General features: G+C 43.4%; 1 protein-coding gene across 2 annotated transcripts in view; it reads right to left on the reverse strand.

Moving 5' to 3' along the window:
• Window positions 1–21,131, reverse strand: part of RNLS (renalase, FAD dependent amine oxidase) — an 80,148-nt gene that overhangs the window by 17,188 nt on the left and 41,829 nt on the right. The window contains exon 5 of one of the 2 annotated variants that reach the window (XM_075109553.1): window positions 2,936–3,109. The exons of the other annotated variant lie outside the window; for it this stretch is intronic. Coding sequence (XP_074965654.1) covers window positions 2,936–3,109 — 174 coding nt within the window. The remainder of the gene's footprint in view (window positions 1–2,935; window positions 3,110–21,131) is intronic. 2 annotated transcript variants of the gene reach the window in all.

The following is a 21,131-nucleotide window of genomic DNA, read 5'->3' on the forward strand; positions in this document are numbered from 1 at the left end:
ATTCTCTCCCTCATCCCACTGCGGGGGAGTGAGTGAATGGTTGTGTAATGTTTAGCTGCCTGCTGGGTTAAACCACAAAAAGCATGTATGTGCGCATGTGTCTCTAATATCAGCAGAGCTGTGCATGTGTTTGAAGAAAAGTGAATAATTTGGTGACTGCTTTTGATTTTTATACTTCTGTACATCTGCATTACTGAACGTGATACAGGCATGCTTTCCAACCCTCCTGTGCTCAGCTCAAGCACTCGCAGCCAGAAATACTGCTCCAGCTAATACATACTGCTCTCTCCCTAGCACTACTTTTCCAGGAACAAAGCACAAATCTGCAAAACACAAGTTCACCAGGAAAGACAGTGCAGTCAAGGTGGCTGGATGACTGTTTATATGTCACAAGGATGGCCCTACCGGAGAGAAATTGTCTTCAGTTGCTGGCACCCAGCTTGTTCCAGCCCTAATGAAGGTACACAATTTGTTGTTCTTGGAAAAATTCACTCATATAAACAGATCTCTCCCATGATAGGAGGAAAATTTCAGTATGAAAGGTATGTGTCAACACTGATGTTCTGTGAGTTTCTATGTATTTGTTAACAACATGCTCCAAATTATATGCTTTCTATTTGGTTAAATTGCATTTGGAGACAGCAAACACACTGTACTTAGCTATTTTATAATTCTGTTATAATTCCATAGTTGTTGTTCTCAGTGCTGGCGCTTTGAGGCCACATATGCAAGCAGATGACAAAAGGATGGGTGAATTTCTCCCTTGGGCTGTGTCCTCTTCTGCACAGCTGGAGTCAGGCAGCTGGGATGGACAACACCAGTAGGTGCTACGAACTATCAAGTACTTACCGTTAAACATGATGGCGACATTATCTTAGATGCAAGAAAATCTCCAGCTGCACAGTGTCAGTAACAAGGAGAAAATGCCAGTGAAAAAAAATCACTCTGTATTTGGCTTTCCTTATGCTCTTTTTTTACATATTCACTATTGGCCCCTGCTGGAAGAAGCGTATCAGGGTGGATGCATCTTTGTTTTGGCCAATTCAGCCGTTCTTTTGCTTTATTTTCCCTCTTTTCAGACCAACAGGCTAAATTCTTAGGAGAAATAAGAAAATTGGGCTTCCACAGTGGTGAGTTGATTCAGCTCTCCCAACTCCTTTGCTCCCAGCATAAACTACTGTTTCTGGAAGCACTTCAAGAGCCACTGGTACCCAACTGGCTTTGATGTATGGAGGGGCATATTTGGAAGAGATATTTGGGAGAGACGACTGAACTGTACTATCAGCACAACAGGGAAGAGTGCAAGGTCCTGTGTCTGACACAGGACTACCCCATACATTAGTTTGGCTGAGCAACAGATGTTTCTGAAAAGATCCTGCTGGTTATGGTGGATCCACCTTTAAATATAGGCCAGCAGTGCAAAGGTGGCTAATCACATCACATCAGGGCCTTTAGCAACATGACCTAACTTTGCAGCTGGATCTACCTGGAAAACTTGCGTGTGGGCAGGACCAGATGACCTCAGGTGGTCCCTTCCAACCTGAATGACCATGAACTGGGAAAGGCAGACAATGGAAGAGGAGGCAACATCCACAGGCTGAGCCATGGGAAGTTCAGACTGCAGATGAAGAAACTCTTCTTCCCCCAGTGGAGGTACATCCCTGGGACAGGTCAACAGTGACGTTAGGGATCTCCATCCTGTTTCTTTTTTAAAACCTCAGCTAGAGAAGGCAGAGCTGCCCCAACCTTGTATTAGCACAGCCTCCACAGCGTGGAGCAGAGATCTTCAGAGGTCCTGGCCACCACTGCCACTGTTATACTGTGACACTCCCTCATGATAGCTTATTACATTAAATTGCATGTTTATGGTGTAAGAGAGGGAAGGTATGCCCAACCTTATGGCTGTTTTCTAGCATGGTGATGGAGTGTAGATATAAGGGTGGCAGGCAAGGCTTTCAGTGCCCTGCCCAGCAGGCACACTGACGTCTGCAGACTGCAGGCAAGAAACAATGAATCCCAACTGAACAAGGAAGGCTAGAAACAGAAGTCTCCCATGTCTAAATCTGAACAGGCAGTGAATTTGGTAATACTTAATAATTACGTGTTAGGCAGCAACTGATTATGAAAATCCTACCTTATTCTATGACAGTGAGTCACAGTGCTTTGTAGGTCACCACAAAGGTAGGTAGGTTTTTACCCCCACTTCACGGATGTGGTTAAACCTGATCATTGTCGCAATGTGAGCAAGTAACAGAATCGGGAAGCATTTTCAGCTCCTAATGAACTTGATTAAACTCAAATGCTAGTGGTTTTTCTTGAGCTATTCTATGCCAATGCACTTTTGGTATATGAAATACATTTAATAAAAAAACCATATACTTACTCGACTGCCATCTTCCAGAAACAGATGAGAAGTGTCTGCCTCGTGGGATGCTCTCCAAGCTTTACTGAGCAGCCCTACCATGCGCAGCCATTTCAAGGATTTTCTGTGATTATAAAAGCGCACTGGCTATCTCTGAATTAAGACTGAACAGCCTCAATTATATAACTTATTACTACTTCCAAGCATGCTTAGTGGAAAGAACAGGAGTTGTAAAGTAATGGATGATGGGAGATGGCATGTGTATGAATCAATGCTTAAACAAAGGAGCTCCAGCTCTTTCTTGGAATAGCAAAATTTTGATGTCTCAAATCCCCTGACACTGGTTTCATAAATGCAGTAACATAAACCATGTGCTGGGTGGTGATTTTCTGAGGACCTTCCCGCTTTCATTGTGTATTTTATTACAGGCCAAATGTGACATTAAATGCTATCCACTGTGGCTTGGAGTTAAATACTTGCTCTGTTCAGAATAGCAACACTCAATTAAACAGCATTTTTCATGATCTACATCTTCTATTGTCACTGTTAAAGGGAAATAATGGGAGCACTGACCTATATTGCGTTTCTTATTATCGATGGAGATGAAGCGTATGCAGGGATTATTGGTGATGTACTGTGCAGCCCAGGGCACATCAATCCGCGTACTGGCTTCATAAAAAAGTCCCAGAGCATAGCGGGAGGAGTAGCTTGCAGATTCCAATTGTTGCTTTTGAGTTTCATTAATTACTGTGGGGGAAAAAAAAACGGAAAAAGAAAAATCAGACAATCCCTCTTCTCTCAGAACATTAAATGTGTGAATGCTGCAGTTAAGCTGATTATTCCTTCCTGAAAATGACCAGACTGCTAAAACTAAGACTTTAATATTAAGCCTAGAGTTTTGTAGTATTTTTTCTGGGACACCTCTTCATGAAGTTTTAATGGCATATTACGTAGAGTACGTTATTCACATACAGCACTCCCCCATCTGTTGGTTTATCTCCCAGTTCTCCACTAGTTGCCTCTGACTTGAAACTTCAGTGACCAGTGACTTTTTTCCAAATCTTTTTTCACAGGGTAAATAAACAAGAATAAGAGGTTTGGGTTGCCTCTAGCACATCAAGTACATGATTGTATGACTCTGCAAACCCCAGATGACTTCACATATCAACAAAATGAACACAGGGACTCTTGTATCTCTGGGGAAAATAACCCTGCAACTTCTGGTTTGCAATTCAAATGGATGAAGAAAACTCTGCACTTCAGCACACAACAGGTTCGTAGTGAAGTTCAGCTCCTTCAGCTGAAGGTATTTTAAAGCAGTTTAGAAAATTTCAGAGCAAATACAAATCCATTCCTCCCTATGATTAACTCTTCTGTCTTCTAATTATGGTAAGATCTCCTTTTTGCCTCAGTTTTATAATCTTCATAAAAAGCTGCACAAAGTAGCATAGGCCCCACTGTGCATTCAAATACTATTTTATCTCATGCTAGAGAGAAATACAAGAGTTTGACTAATCATAGATCTGGATGTCACATCTCTCTTCCTAATACTGAACGGATGGCCAATGCTTCTGCAAGGTGGAGCAGGACGTGCAAAAGATAAAATCACAGTGGTCTGCCACTTGTATGTGAAACTGCAGGCTGTGTTGGGCTTGTTTGGAGATGTGATATTGAGAGGCAAAAGAACAACGATCGAGGTGCTTCATTTTATGCAAAATTCAGCCGATGTGATGAACATCTTGTATAAAGAAAGGAGCAGCCGATGGCTATATCCACCATGGCACCTTCCACAGGCAGCAGACCAGGTCTTGAGTGGTATCTTCTCTGAAGGGCTTCAGCAGAAGTCCTGCCCCAAGACAGACCAGATCCACGCGTGAGGTGGGCTGGGATGAGCTGGAGGGGGAAGGTCTCCACACAATGCTCTGCAGGCAAGTGGCATCTGCAGACTTATGCACCAAGCTGCCCAGGAGTCACAGCAATGAAGGCCAACCAGCCCGGTGTGAGAGCATCCAGCAGGTCAAGGGAGGGTATTATTCCCCTTAAGTGAGGCCACATCTGGACACACTGCATAGTTTGTCGTGCTCCCCAGTACAAGGGAGACAAGAAACCGGATAAAGTCCTGTGCAGGGTCATTAACATGGTCCACTAAAGGGGGTCTCCATTCCTGGGGACTGCCCTGACTCACCAGGACACAGCCCCAGACAACTTGCTGCAGCTGCAGTGTTGGACCTGCTGGGAGCAGTGTTAGGCTGGAGACTCCCACCCTGGTGCCTCCAAGCTGGAGTTGGTGGGACTTGGACGATTCTGCATACTTTACCCATGCCACAGCCACCTCCATGCGACTGTAATTAATGTGCTTCAAAGAAGAATGCCGGTGTGACTGACCTTGCTGTGATGACTAATGCTGCTCCTCAGAACTTGCAACCAGGATGGTTTCATCACATGCTCACTCCTCCAGCACATGCTCTCTCACTGGCATCACCCCAGCTCTTACCAATCTGTGGGCAACCATTTCAACTATGCAAGCCTATGGTGCTGAGTCCAAACTCCTTGTCATGACTGGTCCATTCTGGCAACATTTCCACGTGGCCTCCCAAAATGTGCAGGGACATAATTCACGTCCCTATTCAGTGCCTCTGAAAGGCTCAATAAGTAAGCCATGAAACCTCCTATGTCTCAAAAGTCTTGGTGAACCACCAGAGAAGATTCACCAAGGATATCGAGTCCATTCTTCACAGACAAGTGCCTTCTATGGGAGCATGCATGGTCTGCAGTCATAACCTCTCACATGAAAAACCCCCAGGCTACTCATAGGTACCTGCCCATCCAATTGTTTTTCTAGTTGTATATTTTTTCTGTGATGGCTCTCCACTCTATTCCTCTACACATCATGGAGAACACTGATTCCAGAAGCGGCTTTCTGCCTCCTCCCCTGAAACAGTGACCTCATGTACAGAGTGCTCTCCAAACTGAGGGTCCTAGCTGGTCTCCCCCACCCCACCATGATCTCTGCACCCACACCAGCCTTACCTAATCACCAGCACACCAGAGGATCACAAGTCAGATTCCATCTCAAAACCCATCAGAAATAAACCTTGAAATGCCCCGAGAAAAACCCTCACAATTATTAACACAAATATGCTGGGGAACAGAAATGTGGGGGGCAGAAGGAAACACTGATTGACCCATGACAGCTGGGGAGAGGAAAGGAGGAGAAATAAGGCATCTGGCACTAGGGGTGGTGGTGGAGCTGTCTGACAGAGGAAGCCAGAGGACAGGCCTGTCCAGAAGGGTAGGGCTAGCTGAGCATGATGGGTTTGAAGAAGTTCCCTTTCCTTCTCCAGTCCAATGCCCCCTCTGAGAAGGTGTTCAGGGGGCCCAGCTGCCTCTCATCTCACCCCTGCACCTAGATCTTTCCAAGGAGGATCCACTCCTCTCCATGGACTTCAGGAACTCCTCTAAGTGTTGGGTCAAAGACCCCTTGACCTCTGCTGACACCTTTCCTTGGGAAAGCTGCCTCCATGTAAGTTATGGCACAGTAGGGTTCCCGTTTGTTATACCACTGGTCTGTGACCAAGACCCAGTAACAGTTTAGCATGGAGAATACTGTTGGTATGCTACTGCCTTGAGCAGGCTCCTGCAGCCCACATACATGCTCTCTATGGAAGAACAACACCATACAACATGCTCCAGAGAAAACCAGGGAGCAGCGGTTGCAAGAGCTGCTCTTCAAGGTAATTTCTTCTTGCTTCACCCTGAGTACGTCCCAGCTGAGGAACTGGTGGCTCCCATTTCACCCAGGACTCCAGATGTGGTGCAGACCCCGCTGCCTGGCCCCCTGGCCCAGACATCCAGCTCCAAAAGCCACAGTGTGCAAAGGACCCTGCCCAGGTTTGCTCTGTCCTCCTTCAGGCCAGGCTGCTCCCCTGGGTCCCAGGGCTCCCGGGTGCGCAGGGCTCCAGAGCAGCCTGGCAGGGTGGCTGCCCCGAGCTGTAGCGGGCCACTGGCTTTTATCCCAGCTTTTTGTGCCGTTCAAAGTTTTTGTGTTGACCCGGGCACTGACAGAACTCCCCCAGCTCTGCAAATCTCTGCAGGCTAGCATCTTCGCCTCCTCCATCCCTCCCTTCTTCCACAGCTTCTCTCCAGCTTCTGCAGCCCCCAGGACCAGGAGATTTCATGGTGTGGCACGATAACTTGGCAAAGCGGGAGACAAGGAGGGGAAGGGAGCGGATTAAGCATGGATGCAGGATGGGCTGGAGGACTGCCCTGGAGCAAAACACAAGTAAAAGCACAAGAGGACCTCGCACATCCCACCCCACTGGAAACATTCCCTGGCCTGTGCTAACTTCCTGCTCAAGCCGTGAATTTAACAGTGCAGGCTCATGGTGCCAGCATCCAGGAACCATCTCAGGGGCTCTTTACTGCCAAGTCGCAATAGTGATGTTAGCGATTTCAGCAGTGCTTGTCCCAGTTCCTCCTGGCAGACCACAAGAGCCCAGACAGGGAACAGAGCCACTGCTAAACACATGCTGCATGGCAGAGGGGACAGATCTTGTCAAGAACCCCCCAGTCCTCTTTCACGTAAGGGCTCTCCACAGCTGGGTTTTCAGATGTCCATCACCACCAGGACCCCTTCTTACAGCTATGATAAATAATCACAATGTATTACATGTTCTTGCTGTGCTTCAAAAGAATATAAGTCCCATAAACAAGCAAATAAATATGAAGCTGTAATATCCCATCTAAAACACTGTTCTTTGTCCAGGTTACTTTGGCAACTTATTTCCCCTTGGGAAAAAAATAATAAACAAGACCTCCTCCAGCCTGCAAAGCAAATTCCCCTGGCACAGCTCAGCACGCAGAAACCTCTGCGCTGTGGGAACACATCTGAGATAGGGACGAACTGCCCAGCTTGGAGGCTGCAGGCACTGAGCTGCTTAAGCCCATATCCTTCCTGCCTCTGCTCCGCAGCACACACGGGCTGCTGTAGGGGAAGGGACCAGCAGGTTTAAATTTGCTCAGGCAAATGGTTTATTACATGGAGCGCTTCAGCAGGTACAACCTTCATAACGTTAAGTGTTGCCAAAGCCGAGCCAGCCAGCTGGCTCTAAAGTACCTCCTTTAAGACTAAACATAGCTTTATGGACCTGTCTTCACAAGTTACAATCTTTCAGAAGGTGTTAGTGGTGATTGGGGATGGATGTTGAACAGCAGTGCAGTAATCAAAGATAAGTTACAATTTCATCAGCTTTAAGTACATGTGTACACAGGGAGCTTGGCTGGGGGATGCTGGGGAAAGCAGATGAAGGAAAGCAATGAGCCCAGCTGAGCAACCTCCCTCCCAGAGCAGGCAGCTTCCAGGGTGGGCACCAGCCAGAAGTGACAGGGCTGTGACTTAACAGATCAAAGGGCTGTAAACCACTAGGCTGGCTTGTTCACAGCAGTGAGGGAAGGAACAGCTTCTGGGAAGAAGTCACTTTTCAAATCCTTGGGGAGATGGAATAACACCCAGGCTAAGGACACACAGTTATACTGCCCAGCACCTGCAGGTGTTCTGGGGACAGTGGCAAGCTGCTCACTGGCAAAGAGCGAACCCCAGAGACACTGAGGAGTTTCTCCAGACTCAGTCCTGCCCTGTTCTTGGGTAAACCAGAGCTGGAAGGGAACCTGCAGGGTGGAAACAGAGGGGCAGTGCTGCAATGCTAGCCACCCTGCACGCAAGTACGTGGGACTCATGGCCAGGCTCAGGTCTGAGGCAGCTGCAGCAGGTCGCCGGGGACCTTGTCTGGGCGCGTTGCGGCATCCCCACAGATGCGGATCCCCCACTGCTGGGGCCCCATGCCAGGGGCGACCTGCTCATACAGGGAAAGAATGTTTCCTTGGGGCCGGGGTTTCCTGTGCTGCAGCTGTACCAGTGCCTCTGGTCTCTTTCTGACCATACCATAAACCAGAAATGACTAATACCCCTTGTCCCAAACAGTCAGGTTTATATCTCAAAATTTGAAAGTGTATTAATTCAATTACTGATGTGTGTTTGCTAATCAATTTGCTTAATTATTGCTTAGGATTTTTCAAAATAATGTCTCTGTTTCACTGGATACTAAACTGCTGCAAATTTACAAAACCGAGGAAGTTTTTATAGCTTGAGAAGACAGGCAATAAAGAGATGTCAAGTTTGAAATCCAGAAACAAAAAAGCTGAACTGTAAGCAAAAACAATGCTATGAGTTGTAAGACTGAGGTTTTTCCCCTGCTCCATCCATTATGCATTTTAGCAAGGCCAACAAGTTGATCTAAGGACATGAAGAGAGCCTTCATTTTGAATTTCCATACTTTTATTGGTTTAAATGAAAACCAGGCTCTTGTTTTAATGTTGTGTATAAAACCACAAAATAACTATTAATTTTTCCCCTTCCAACAAAAACGGTTAAGATGATTTTAATAACATTTTGGAAGAAAACCCAGCTTTCAGACCATGGAATTGTCCAGCATACAAGAATTGGCCATAGTGACATTTTTAAGGCAATGCATAAAGACATGAAGATCTTATAATTTCCACTGAAGAACTCAGTTACAGCTGCACTGTGAATGCCACTGAAGTAAATGTCCTCTGGAGATTTCATCACATCAAAGCAAGGGGCATGTATACTTTATTTGCTGTTTCTCTAGACACTGACAGCAGAGTGGATTACTTATCTGTAACACTCAATAAATATAGTAAGGGCTTTTTATCTGCTGTTCCAGTACTTTGATGTCACCTCACTGCCTCACTCATGTTGTGGGAAGGAGAGGACCCAGAGATCCCATTAGGGCCAGCGCAAGAAAGAGGAGAGCCAAGGCTTCAGTTGGCAGGCTGGGAACACGGGCACCATGCCATTCAGGAGGCCAGGACTGAGCGCAGCCTACCATTGCAGAGGCCAGGGAAGCAAAAATAAACCCAGATGCTCCAATGGCTAAGAACCGACCAGGACAATCAAGGTTTAATCCTGGATGTTTAGTCATTTGCCAGCAGTAAAGGGAGGGGATTGTAATATACACCTTTATCTGCAGAAAGGAACTGCGGGACCTAGGTAGCATGTGGATCATTCACCACCAGCTTGTGGCAGTTGTCAGAGGCTTCAGCAAGAACCAGACTTGTAACTACAATTTTAAGCAAGCAGGGATGGGGAAGAGACACGATGGGTTGGTAAAGGATTCAGGTCAGTCTGGTAACTGAAGCAGGTATGTATGTTACCCGTAACTTCACACGAAGTCCCAACCTGTCACTGTAGGTCACAGCTGCTGGGGACAGGGAGAAACCACATTCAGAACTGCAGGGAAAAGCAGATGCTACAATGTGAGATACATTTAAAATAATACTTGTTTTAGAAAGTTTTGCTGTTCCTAATTTAGTACTTTAAAAACTTTGCGGATACTTATCTCCCTATCAAGCCACCGCATGATTTCAGAGCTCAGCTGGGATGCTTGTATCCCACTCTTGCACGCACATAAGGATATGCGGGCAAACTTGGGTAAACAAACTGAGATGCTGGTTTGAAAGACTTCCAGGGGTGAGAGGGAAAACACTCGTTTCACCGTTCAGTCTTGCCAGGTAGCACAAAGGACGTTGCATCCTGACAACTAGCAGCTCCAAAGAAGACAACAAAGAGCCAGATGTATCTCATGTTATTGCACACAGATTTTGCCAGGTATGTTCAAAATTGCTTATGAGGTACGGCCAAAGTAACTGTAAATCTAGAGACATCTAGACATTACCGGCCAGGGATGCACTAAGAAAAAACCTATGGCCATACTTTTAAGGATCGACAGTGCTATTAAAGCAGCAAAATACGAGGATGCTGGAATTTTTTTTTTTTTCTTTTAGGAGAAGATCACTCATTTTAGTCTTAGCTTCTTTTACTGCAAACTCCTTATTCTACTAATTCGACAGCTTAAATCTTTGGTGGGAATAGTATTAGAGCCTGGCTTGAGCTTTGTGACTTTTCCAGAGTACCCTCCCAATTCAGTGTAACTCCTCCTCCTTGTAGGTCTGCTTCCAGCACTTTCTTAAGCCATCCCTAGCAAGTCTGACACAGGTGTGTCTGGTGGGACTAGTGTTTTCTGAGAAGCACAACAGTCTTTCTGCGGCTGTAAGAAATCAGGAAAAACTAAAATACTCTGAAGGATACTGTGATTTGTATCAAGGGACGACACAGCCCCCCATATCTGTCCGCAAGGACTACAGGAGGGAAAAGGTGCTTTTACAGTTACCCTCTATTCCTTCGTGCTTGAGATCTAGCAAGCAAAAACTTCAGCTGAAGCTTTGCCAGCCACCATGGCTTACATGGTGTCTCAGTACCAGCTCCCGCTTCGGCATATTTGCAAAGAAAATATCCCCTCCGTCTCTTGAAAGGCTCAGCATCACGGCTGGACAGCAAGTTGCCCCTGCATCCCAGGAGGAAACCAGCTATCTTTTGTCACTGCCCAGCAACCCCCTAGTTTTCAGGACCTTAGCTGCTTCTACAGGAAACGAAACCAGTCCTGCTCAACTCCCACACCCCACCTGCCATGGGATGGCACAAAGAGAAATAAAACATCCTGCCCATTTCCTCTTGTTCTCTCTCACACCTTCCAGAAATTTTTGTCAGACACATGGATTTAAGAAAACCTGACAGATTTATGAAGGGTCTTGGTTGGTGTTGCTCATTTTCCAGCAGATGGATAAGCTGGTGCACAAGCCCTGCTGTGATCCCCTAGTACTCAACTCAGCCTTTAACTAGGAGGCTTCTCTCCACCTTCTTGGTTTTTTCCATACTTTATTTCTGTGACCATAGACTTCTCTTACAGCTATGCCCGCAGTAACCCTGACACTGATGCCATCCCCCAAAAGGTACTGTTATTTCCTTACACTGCTTTGCTTAAGATCTTATTTGCAGCATCGGACTTAGCAATACACTGACAGCAAATCTAAATGTGTCAATCAGATGTTGGTGACACAGTATTTTTAAGTGGCTAGTGATCACCGCTGTTTTAAAAGTTAAAAAGGAAATTCTGTGGTTAAACAGCAACAAAGATATTTTTAGACTAGGTATCAAGTTAAGAGATTTTAGTAAGACGCTCACCCAGTAGAATAGGCAGCTCGGCTAAGTACCTGGAGATAGAGTTTATTCTCACAGCTGACAGAGTGCTGCCATAGCTCTCTTTGGGAGATGAATTATTCAGGACAGCACATTATTATAACCTTCACACAAAGAAGCCGCCTTGGATGGCAACTTCTCCTTCTTTGGCAGGCTTGCAGAGACCTTTCCTCCTGCCCTCCAGAGCAAGGAGCTGCTGCCCTGAGCTTTCTAGCTGAGGGGTAACAAAGGACAGACTTTACAGGCGATCCCCCTCTGCACAGTCATCAATGCTGACACCATGCCAGGGCACTGGCCCTCTGCTACTGCGCTGACCGTTTCAAGATGCAGGCTGTTCCTGCTTCTGCCTTTGCGTAGGAGGGAGTAGAGGTTATGAGAAAGGCTTCGTTTTTAAGTTCAGCTTCCTTATCGAACAGCTTGAGATATTTTTAAAAAGGCAGCATAACAGTTAAATGCAACCATGCCTGTATCTGCACTGAAATGCTCACTAAATATTGAAATACTAAACATATATGTTGCGATATACTTCTCATTTTCTTATTTTGCTCAGCTTTTGTTTGGATAATCCTGTTTAGATCCAACGTATTCCTCACTCCTATGTGCACGCAATGTCCATAACAACTTAGATAATTATTTCAAATCACTGCAGTGCTGGCTGACTTGGCATAAAGCTTCGTTATCTAAAGTCTGTGGTATGTGAAGGAAAGGCATATTTAGAAATGTAGATGATTAAGTGGAAAAGAGAGGTGCTGCGAAATAAAAAAGAGAGTACAAGTAATTTTTCATTAAGTTTATGATTTTGAGAACCAAGCTTGAATACCTGTCCACCAGCTGCTCTTGACAAGATGATTAGCAATTCACTCACTGTTAAACTAAAACCTCCCACCAATTTTCACAAGAAACATTTACATTCATCTCCTACAGCACCATGCGCTACGTTCCAGTCAACTGTTGGTACCAACAGAGAAATGAAACCGTTTCTAAGACTGGGGACAAAGCTGGCACAAGGGCAGAGTCCCACCAGCGCCTGTCTCCTGGAGGAAGGGCAGGAGAGAAAAGAGGGATGAGGAACCAGCGGAGATGCTCCATGGGACCTTTGCCAAAGACCGGACCGTGCTGCAGCTGCTGCGCTAACATTCATTCAGCAGTATGGAAAGGACTGTACTCCTCTGAGAGCTGATGCATTCGGCTATGTGCACCCTGGCACCGCCCCAAAGGCCAAGCCCAGCCCAAACTGGCATAGATCTTATGTTTTTGCTCTAGGAGACTGGTACAAGAGAATACTGCAAATCTATCTTTTCTTTCTCTCCCTTGAAATTGATTCCTGTTACACCTGCTTATATGCTCAGGTCATACTTTTTACCAAAAAAATTCCCTGAATCAAAGCAATAAGCTTTTTTGTTACTTTTAATACATAATTAATATTTAAAATTTAACCAGCCTCTATCCCCCTTCCCCAATTCCAAAGCTTATTCTTAACCTGTATGCTGTACTATACACAGCCGAGGAGTTCCATGCTGTTGTCCTTGGCCCGTATGCTCAGTGTCCAATCTGGAGGTCATTTTAATGCATACATTGACACTAGATTCACAATTTTTGTATTTGTATTAATGGGGAAAATAACTTTATAGATTCATTATGTGGATGACTGGGTTGTGAGTGCAGAAGCTGACCCTTAACCAAAAATCTAGTGATTTTCTTGGTGATGCCGTCAGAAGCAACGCAGCCCCTGAAGATGCGTACAGTGATGGCACACGGCATTTTAGTCTCATGAACCTGCAGCATATGCAATCCCCACACACAGCACACCATGGAAATGCCACTCACTGCAGTTTGTCCTATCTATGGTTTTGATTCAAAATTAATTACATGGTTGTTTAAAATATGAACCTCTGCTAAGCTTCCACCCTGGGAAGAACAGGACATGACATTTATAAGCCAGTAAAACTAAAGGAGAAGACAATAACTGATTTTTCACAGCGCACTCTTCCTACAGTTATATCGCCACCCACCTGGGCAAAGAAAGCCAGTCTTGTAATGGTTCAAAATGACCGTATTTTAGCTGGGAAATTTTCCTCCAGTTTTGCCCAGGAGGGAGCAGAGATAAACACCTCTGTGGAGCCACCAGGGCAGACTGACTCCTTCCAGAAAGGAATGAAAATACCCAGGATTTTCCAGGAGATTTTAGACATGCTTGGAAATTAGAGTCACTTACAAAGAACTTCAAGGTATTAGTCAATAAAGTCCAAATAAAAAATATAATACACATGTACACTCCAGTTTCTACTTTGTAATAATTTATAGTTAATGACATAGAATATAAATATGACATGCCATCATGTAACTCTCATTAGCATGACTGCAAATACAGTTTCCATACTATAGGCTGAGCAACATTTATTATGTCTTACTCTCGGAAAGCCTGCTAATTTCTGTGACTGGCATTGAGGTCGACAGAAACTGAAGACATCTTTGAGAAAATCTGATTTTATTCAGAGGCCTCTGTACAGATGCAAGATCTCATCTTTGAGCTAAGAGACTTGGAAAAGTTTAGCCAAAAAATAAATAAAGCTCATTGTCACCTTTCCTCTGTGCCTCAGATTCATCTTCCTCCTGTGCCAAGTCATTACAGAGGACTTAGAAGAGCTTCCTTCCTACATCATGATATGAAGTACTACACACAGTTCTGTTACTCTCCGGTGCAAAATATAAAAGCTCATTACTTACATAATCTTCATTATAAAACATTTAGCAAAACTTATGCACCCACTGTACATAGCACTAAGCTGAATAATAAAGTTGGGAGGATTTATTTTCTTTTAAGTACGACACTAGTTGCTGAAACAGCATTAAGAGCTTTTCAAGGCAACAAAGAAAGCTGTTGGCTTATTGCTCTGTGTTTTGACTCAGACAGAATAAACAAATAAATAAACTTAATTAGATCTGCCTGATGTTTCTGGCTTTGGGCTGCAGCTCCCCACTGACTATGGTGGAAGACCCTAATGGCATGCAAAGCTGAAGCATGGCAATTGGAGGCTCATCTGCAAGGTCTCAGTACAGCCTGACTCTTTGCAATGCCTCCCTATTCTAAACTCAGGTCAATACCTGTAATGCAATACCAGACAGTGGTAATGCACTCTCACAGAATCAAAACACAGCTTTACAATAATGGACAACAAAGTTATTTCAATTTAAGTAAGTACTAGAGAAAATGCTTTCAGGCATTAATTACTGAGGAAGGATTCAGCTGGCCACTGGAAATCTGCACTTAAGGCAAAAAATTGACATCTTTTCCTCTCTTTTTAAAGTAGACATGCATGTCTAGTTCATTAACAGGAGGATGCAAAAGGAAAGAATACAGGGTAGAGCTGTGCACATCAAAAGGATACAAGAATTGTATTCACCTTTTACAAGAATCCCCTTGGGATGATTTTTAGGGGATTTTTTTCCCTCATTCAAGCCAGACTTCTTAGTAAGTTTCAGTATTACCTCTATTCGGACCTCTCCTCTTTTCATTTTCTGAATCAGTCCAAACAGCTTTATTGGGCTTTCCAGTTCTTGTGCTGGAAGAGAGGTTTATACTTCCAGAGTCTGCTAATACAGTGCAGCTGTCTCTTCCAAGGGGAAGAATCCCAGGCTATTTAGTCATCCCTTGCCGAGAAGCCACTCCATGCCTCTGGCCATCCATCCCTGTGGGCATCTCTGAAGATTTCTGAATGATGAAAACACAACTGCACGCAATGTTGAAGTTGCAGGCACACCAAGGATGTATCTAGCAGCATCATGATACCCCTCTCTTCTGTTCTCTATTTATTTAATTCATGTTTAACATTCAGTTTTCTTTCACAGTCCTAGGAAGCGATGAGCTTACATTTTCATCAGATCTCAAGCTCTCACTGAACTTGGTCACATCAGGTCTCTCTGCACCAGATACATGAAGTTAGGATTGTTTTTTTTAATCACTTCACATATTTACACTTCCAATCACAAAATGAAAGGGGGACAGAAAAAACCATTGCCCTTTGTGACAAGAAATATAAAACATGTTATAGGGACTGGCACCTGTATTCACTTAAAACAGTAGCTGAATGGAGCTGGTGGATCATGGCGAGAGGTGGCAGTGTTGGTAGCATTGTGCTGACATGAATTTTGGAAATGAATGGAAGAATACATACAGAAGATGCTTCGGTCAACTTGCATTTTACTTGAGTAGGCCAACTACACAACCACACAATCAAGAGAAAAACACCAGAGAAAGAGAAGTCTCTCCCTCCCCATCCCTTCTGCTAACACCTACCTGGCTTTCTGCCACAAGGAAGACCAATGTCCGCTTCGAGTGCATCCCAGCCCACCATTAGCACTTTTGCTGGCATTACTTTGGTACTGCAAGTTTAGTAATGCCTTGTATTTTCACGCATTTTCCAGGTAAGGAATACACAAATAGGAGGAGCTTGGCCTGATGAAATCTGAACAGCTAGTTCTGGGCTACTTCCTCGCCTTGACACTGACCCACAACATGGCCTCGGGCAAGTCATGTAACCTTCCTATACACAGGTTTTCTAGTGCTAAACCAAAAGTAATTATAATGATCTCTCTCATAATGTTGTGGGAATTTATCAACCAATTCCCTCCTAAACAGTAGGTGTAGCAGAACTGAAGCAGAAGATGCAGGCAAGAAGTGGTTTGCTGCCACTGCCTCCTCCTGTGATAGGACACCTATAGTTTCCATATGTTTTTTATTGGTAAGGAAAGATTGTGTTAAATGGTGCAGTGTTTTGCATGAAATATCTGCTTTAACTATTTAAGAAAAATGGTTACTGGGGAACTAAATGACCCTACACTTCTGTAGGGAATTTTTGGACATCTGTTCTACCATTAATTCTCAACACTAAGTTTTATTTTCTCAATTCATCATAGTCAGTCTCCCTTTTTTAACATTATTAATACCATTAATTTATATCTGCCAGATAATTTAGCATAAATGTTTCTAAGCTGCTTCTCTTCAGTTCATTAGTTTGGCCTGAAGTTGGCTATATATTTTATCACCCTCAGATGGGTCATCTAAGAGCACTGTTGATTTCCACTCTCTTCCAGTGCAGTTAACCCAGACCTACTGATGAGGCCATCCCTGCATCCTGATACATCTCTTGGGAAGGGGAGTGTTGGGCATAGCGAGAATGGTGTTTTCCCAGAATTACTCTCCTGATGCATGGCTAGGCACATCTCTAATCACACTGACCTTGTGTGGCCGCTTCACTGAAGAAATGTGAACTGCACTGTATTTACTGATTTTGCAATACCTTGAAGTACACTGGACACCTGACGTCTCTAAGAGGTGCAAGCCATGATGGTACAGCCAAATATGTACATGGATATGAATATCATTTAGTATGGGTTTATTTTTTTAAATCTGCAAAGAATTATTCCCTTGTGGAGGGGATAGGAATCAGCTGCCTAGTCTATTCTGCTTCCACCATAGCACAGCTGGGACCAGTATTTAAGAAAAGAAGTTAAAAAAAAGTAGTGCAGAACAAATCCCAGAGTGAAAAGGGAGTCTGAAGTCAGTCTTAGTATGACGAGTCCTGAAACCACTCAGGAGAGATGGGGCTGCTGCAAGGAAACGGACTTATCCATTGGATAAAGTTCTGTCACCCTTGGATTGGTGAGCTGAAAACACAAGAATCCTACCATTCATGTCACCATACGCTGAGGAAAGTGTCCACTAATTAAAAGGCAAAAGGATTATGATCAGAAAGCTACCAGTGAGAAGTGGAGGAATGGCACTGGTACAGACATGCCAGTATTGAGGTGCTAGAAAATTCATGACAAATTACACACAAATATTTGCAGAAAAAAGGACTAAGTTTGGAGGAAGTCTGTGATTTTCTACTGTTGGGAGAAATCTTCTGATCACAAGCCTAAACACTGAATACATTTAAATGTAATTTAAACTCCCAATGAGGCTTTCAAGTTGATGTTTTCAAAGGCATACAAATTATTTCAGAGGTTGGGCTCGTATATCACTAAGTCGAGACTGAAAGAACTGTGGTTGGTTTGTCAATATACTTACCTACAAGAGAAGCAGTAGGAAGACGCAATGGGTTTCAAGTGAAGAGAGGAAAACACCAGATAGAAAGTGAGGGACGTTCAGAGAGATGATACAAGGCAAAGACACTTGTTTCTCACCTCATTACCAGGGAAAACAAATACTTGCTAAATGCAATCCACCACGAACGGGCATGAGTAAACACAATGCCCATACCAGGGCCTACACTACCTAGCACTAGTAGCTTTCTGATTATCAGCCTGTTGCCTAATCATATCTAATTGATCCCTGTGTCAGAGGATTTTTATGAAGCCTTTAATGCATCCCAAATACTTCTTAAAAGCAGCCAGTAAATGCACCTGTCTGCCTTATCAATATTTTAGGGGGTTGTGGGGAAGGAAATAAAAGCATAAATTCATTCTTTCAAGAGGAAAATAAAACTTTTCTGAAGAGAAAATTTAGTATAAAACATAATATCTAACGGGAAAGTTCATTTTTAGAAGCTGTCTTCACTGTAATAATTAGTTCAACAGAATTTGGGACATGCAGTTTCAGGAGTCCATATCCTGAGATAAAGCTACAAAATACTGGAGCATCACAGGGCTGATGACCTTTATAATCATGTCACGAACATCTACAGATCCAAATTTGGGTAGAATTTAAAGCCTAATACTCACAATATTTTGTACAGAATGTAAAAACAAAAATCAAATCCATTTCTTTTCTTTCAAGAAATATCTAAGCAGCCTTGAAGGATAAAGCAAATCCCCTTGCTGGGGAAGAAGAGTCAATTGGATAATGAGAAATGCCAGGACTTCACAACTACCTGCCCGGAAAGATGTTTCCTGCAGGAAAACATTCTCATCCACCACATCTTTCAGAATTTACAGAACTCTCATCTTCGCTAAAAATGCCCCAGGTAAACGATTTTCTTTTAATCACACACTATTTTAGCTTTACTATCAACCACCAGAACTGTGAAATACACAATAATCCCCCTCCCAAAAGCAAAAAAAGCCAGGATATAAAATGCTCCTTAGAACTTCACATGCCATACTGACACTGTCCACAGGTAGAGCACACATGAGATTTGCCTGTTTTTTTTTTTAATCATGTTGGTTGTGGCTATATTTCTTTCTGGTTTTCATTTTGCTTTTAATTTTTCCCCTGCATCTGAATTAGACCGCAGAGAAAAACAATTAGAGTTATAGACTTTATGGGGCTTTCCTCCCAGAAGTTCTAATAAAGCAAAGACTGAAAAGCTGAAACAAACAGTTTTATCCTTTTACTATTTTTAGAAGCATCTTTGAATTCTTATGTGCATATTTCAGTAACTCAAAGGGCAGGGGAGAGCGGAAAACATAATTTCTGATGTATTCCAGCACTACAAACGGAAGAATCTGGTGCACTGGATAGAAAGGGATAGGAAAGATAGAAAAGGGAAGACCCCAGAAAGGAATAAAAAATGCAAGGAGATGAGCAGAAGGGCAGATAAGAATCAGGGTAACAGGCAGTATGTACAGAAGAAAGACACCATGAAATATGAGGCAGTAGAGCAGGAGGAAAGACAATGGAAAACACAGTAGGGGCAACAGATTCACAAGCAAAAAAGTTTAAGGAAAATCACTGTTCAAAAACAAAGTGAAGAATGAATCAAGAGAAATGTGAACTAAATGAGGAAAGCATAGAACTGAAGTTAGGAGAGAGGCAGACCAGAATGAAGGCTCACAACCAAGACTAAAGACACTTTTGTGCATTTCCATGGCAGATGTTTTGTCTCCCTAAATTTAGAAGACACAATGGGATGAATCCTTTTACTGAATTGGCAGGGTACTTTATTTTCGATTATGCGGTTAAGAATTAAAGTTGCCGTTACTGGTGCTAAATGTCTGAAAGCTTTGACCATATTCTGGTACCTTCACTATGGGTAATGTGGGTCTTGGGGATGTTGCTTATGCTAAAATATTTTTTCTAGTTTCTCCTCTGGTTGTCCAGTGTTTTGCAGCACATGCCAGTTTGAGGGTCTGTGCACTTTCTTCAGGTCCAGACTGTAGCCACATAAATAGGCAGGCTCTTTATTTCCTGATGTTTTCATACTAAAATTTAAACAAGTATTTGATGTTGAAATGAGGGACACAGAAGATGTGCTGGTAGAATAAATCTAGGTTGTTGGACACTGCTGAGATCATTACCAATAGGAGTCCATCCAAATGGAGACATCTAAGTGAGGTTCACAGATGTCAGTGGTTCCTTAATGGTTCCTTAAGAAGAAAGATTATTGGAATTTATGTTGCGTCTGCAGTTAACTTTGTCTAAAAAACAATAATTGTTGTTTTTAAAACGTCTCACATAACTCAGGCAAGTTCAGCTGACCACAGTGGACTCAACAGTTAATGGAGGGTTGCGGGCAACTGCAGGAAACTAGACATCATGCTCTCCATGGACCACAGCAGCCCATTCTCCTGCTGCCAAATCAGTGTGTTTGTTGATGATGGCTCTGCTTCGCCAGGTATGTTCTACAGACAGCTTTTCCATGCATTCCTCCACATTTTAGAGCTCAAATGGAAAATAAGTTCATGGGGCTTTATACTGGATGTCTCCTACCGACCAGAGGTTAGTGAAGCAGCTGCTGTTGTCATCGTTACAGTAGGGTTAAAACTGGTGACTGTCTTCACAAATTAAATGTCTCTGCTTACTGATGTAAGCTTTATAGGAAACCTGCAGTCTGTGGTTACCAACACTTCACTGAAGCTAAGACAGTTACCAGTTAATGTTTTTTAAAAATATTTTTTATTTATTTAAAGATTACTCTCTCTAACTTAGCATTCGGTTGCCAAATAGGAATTAAAATTTCCACCCACTCACCATCCCCCAACAGGGAATACCTCAGGCTCTAGGAGACATTGTCAGAACTTAAAAAACTCTTTAAAGATTTCCACTGTAACTGCTGAAAAGAATAATCTAGGGAGCTGCTTTTCTTCTCCCAAATATGCTATGTGAGTTGTGATTTACTCTTCTGAACTGCAGAACCATGCCAGCATGCCAGTGCAGCACCACTACCAGTCCCAAAGAAGTTTTGAGTTCATTCTACATTTTCAGAAAACAAACCGAAAGGCTAAGACAATAAACCTGAATTCAGGCCCATCAGTAGATGCAATGGTAAAATACACTAAAAATGCAATGAATGCAGAAATGTTCATTTGTATTATTGTCCAAACACAGAACAAAAGGAAGAGGACTTGTATCACATAAGGATGGATGACAAAGCATCTTCAAATACAGAAATAAAGTACTGAGAAAGCTGTTACTATTTATAAAGACTTGATTAGCAACAAATAACAGATAGTTTCCACTCAAAAGTACTAAAACAGCTGGCTGATGTCCCTGTGGCCTCTTTGATGTAGATTTTTAACATACCCTGGAATTCTAGGGAAATCACAGAGTTGTGGAAGGGTTTGAATATTGTGCCAAAAGGACGAACAGAAGTGACTCAGGTAGGGGAAAAAAACTGAGATCTGTCCCCAAGCATAGTGAATGAAATCTGATGGGGTGCTCACTTAATAAAAATGACAGAATTAATGGCAACATGACTCCAAAATAGGTCTTTC

Source organism: Phalacrocorax aristotelis, chromosome 14, assembly GCF_949628215.1.
Source record: "Phalacrocorax aristotelis chromosome 14, bGulAri2.1, whole genome shotgun sequence".
NCBI lineage: Eukaryota > Metazoa > Chordata > Aves > Suliformes > Phalacrocoracidae > Phalacrocorax > Phalacrocorax aristotelis.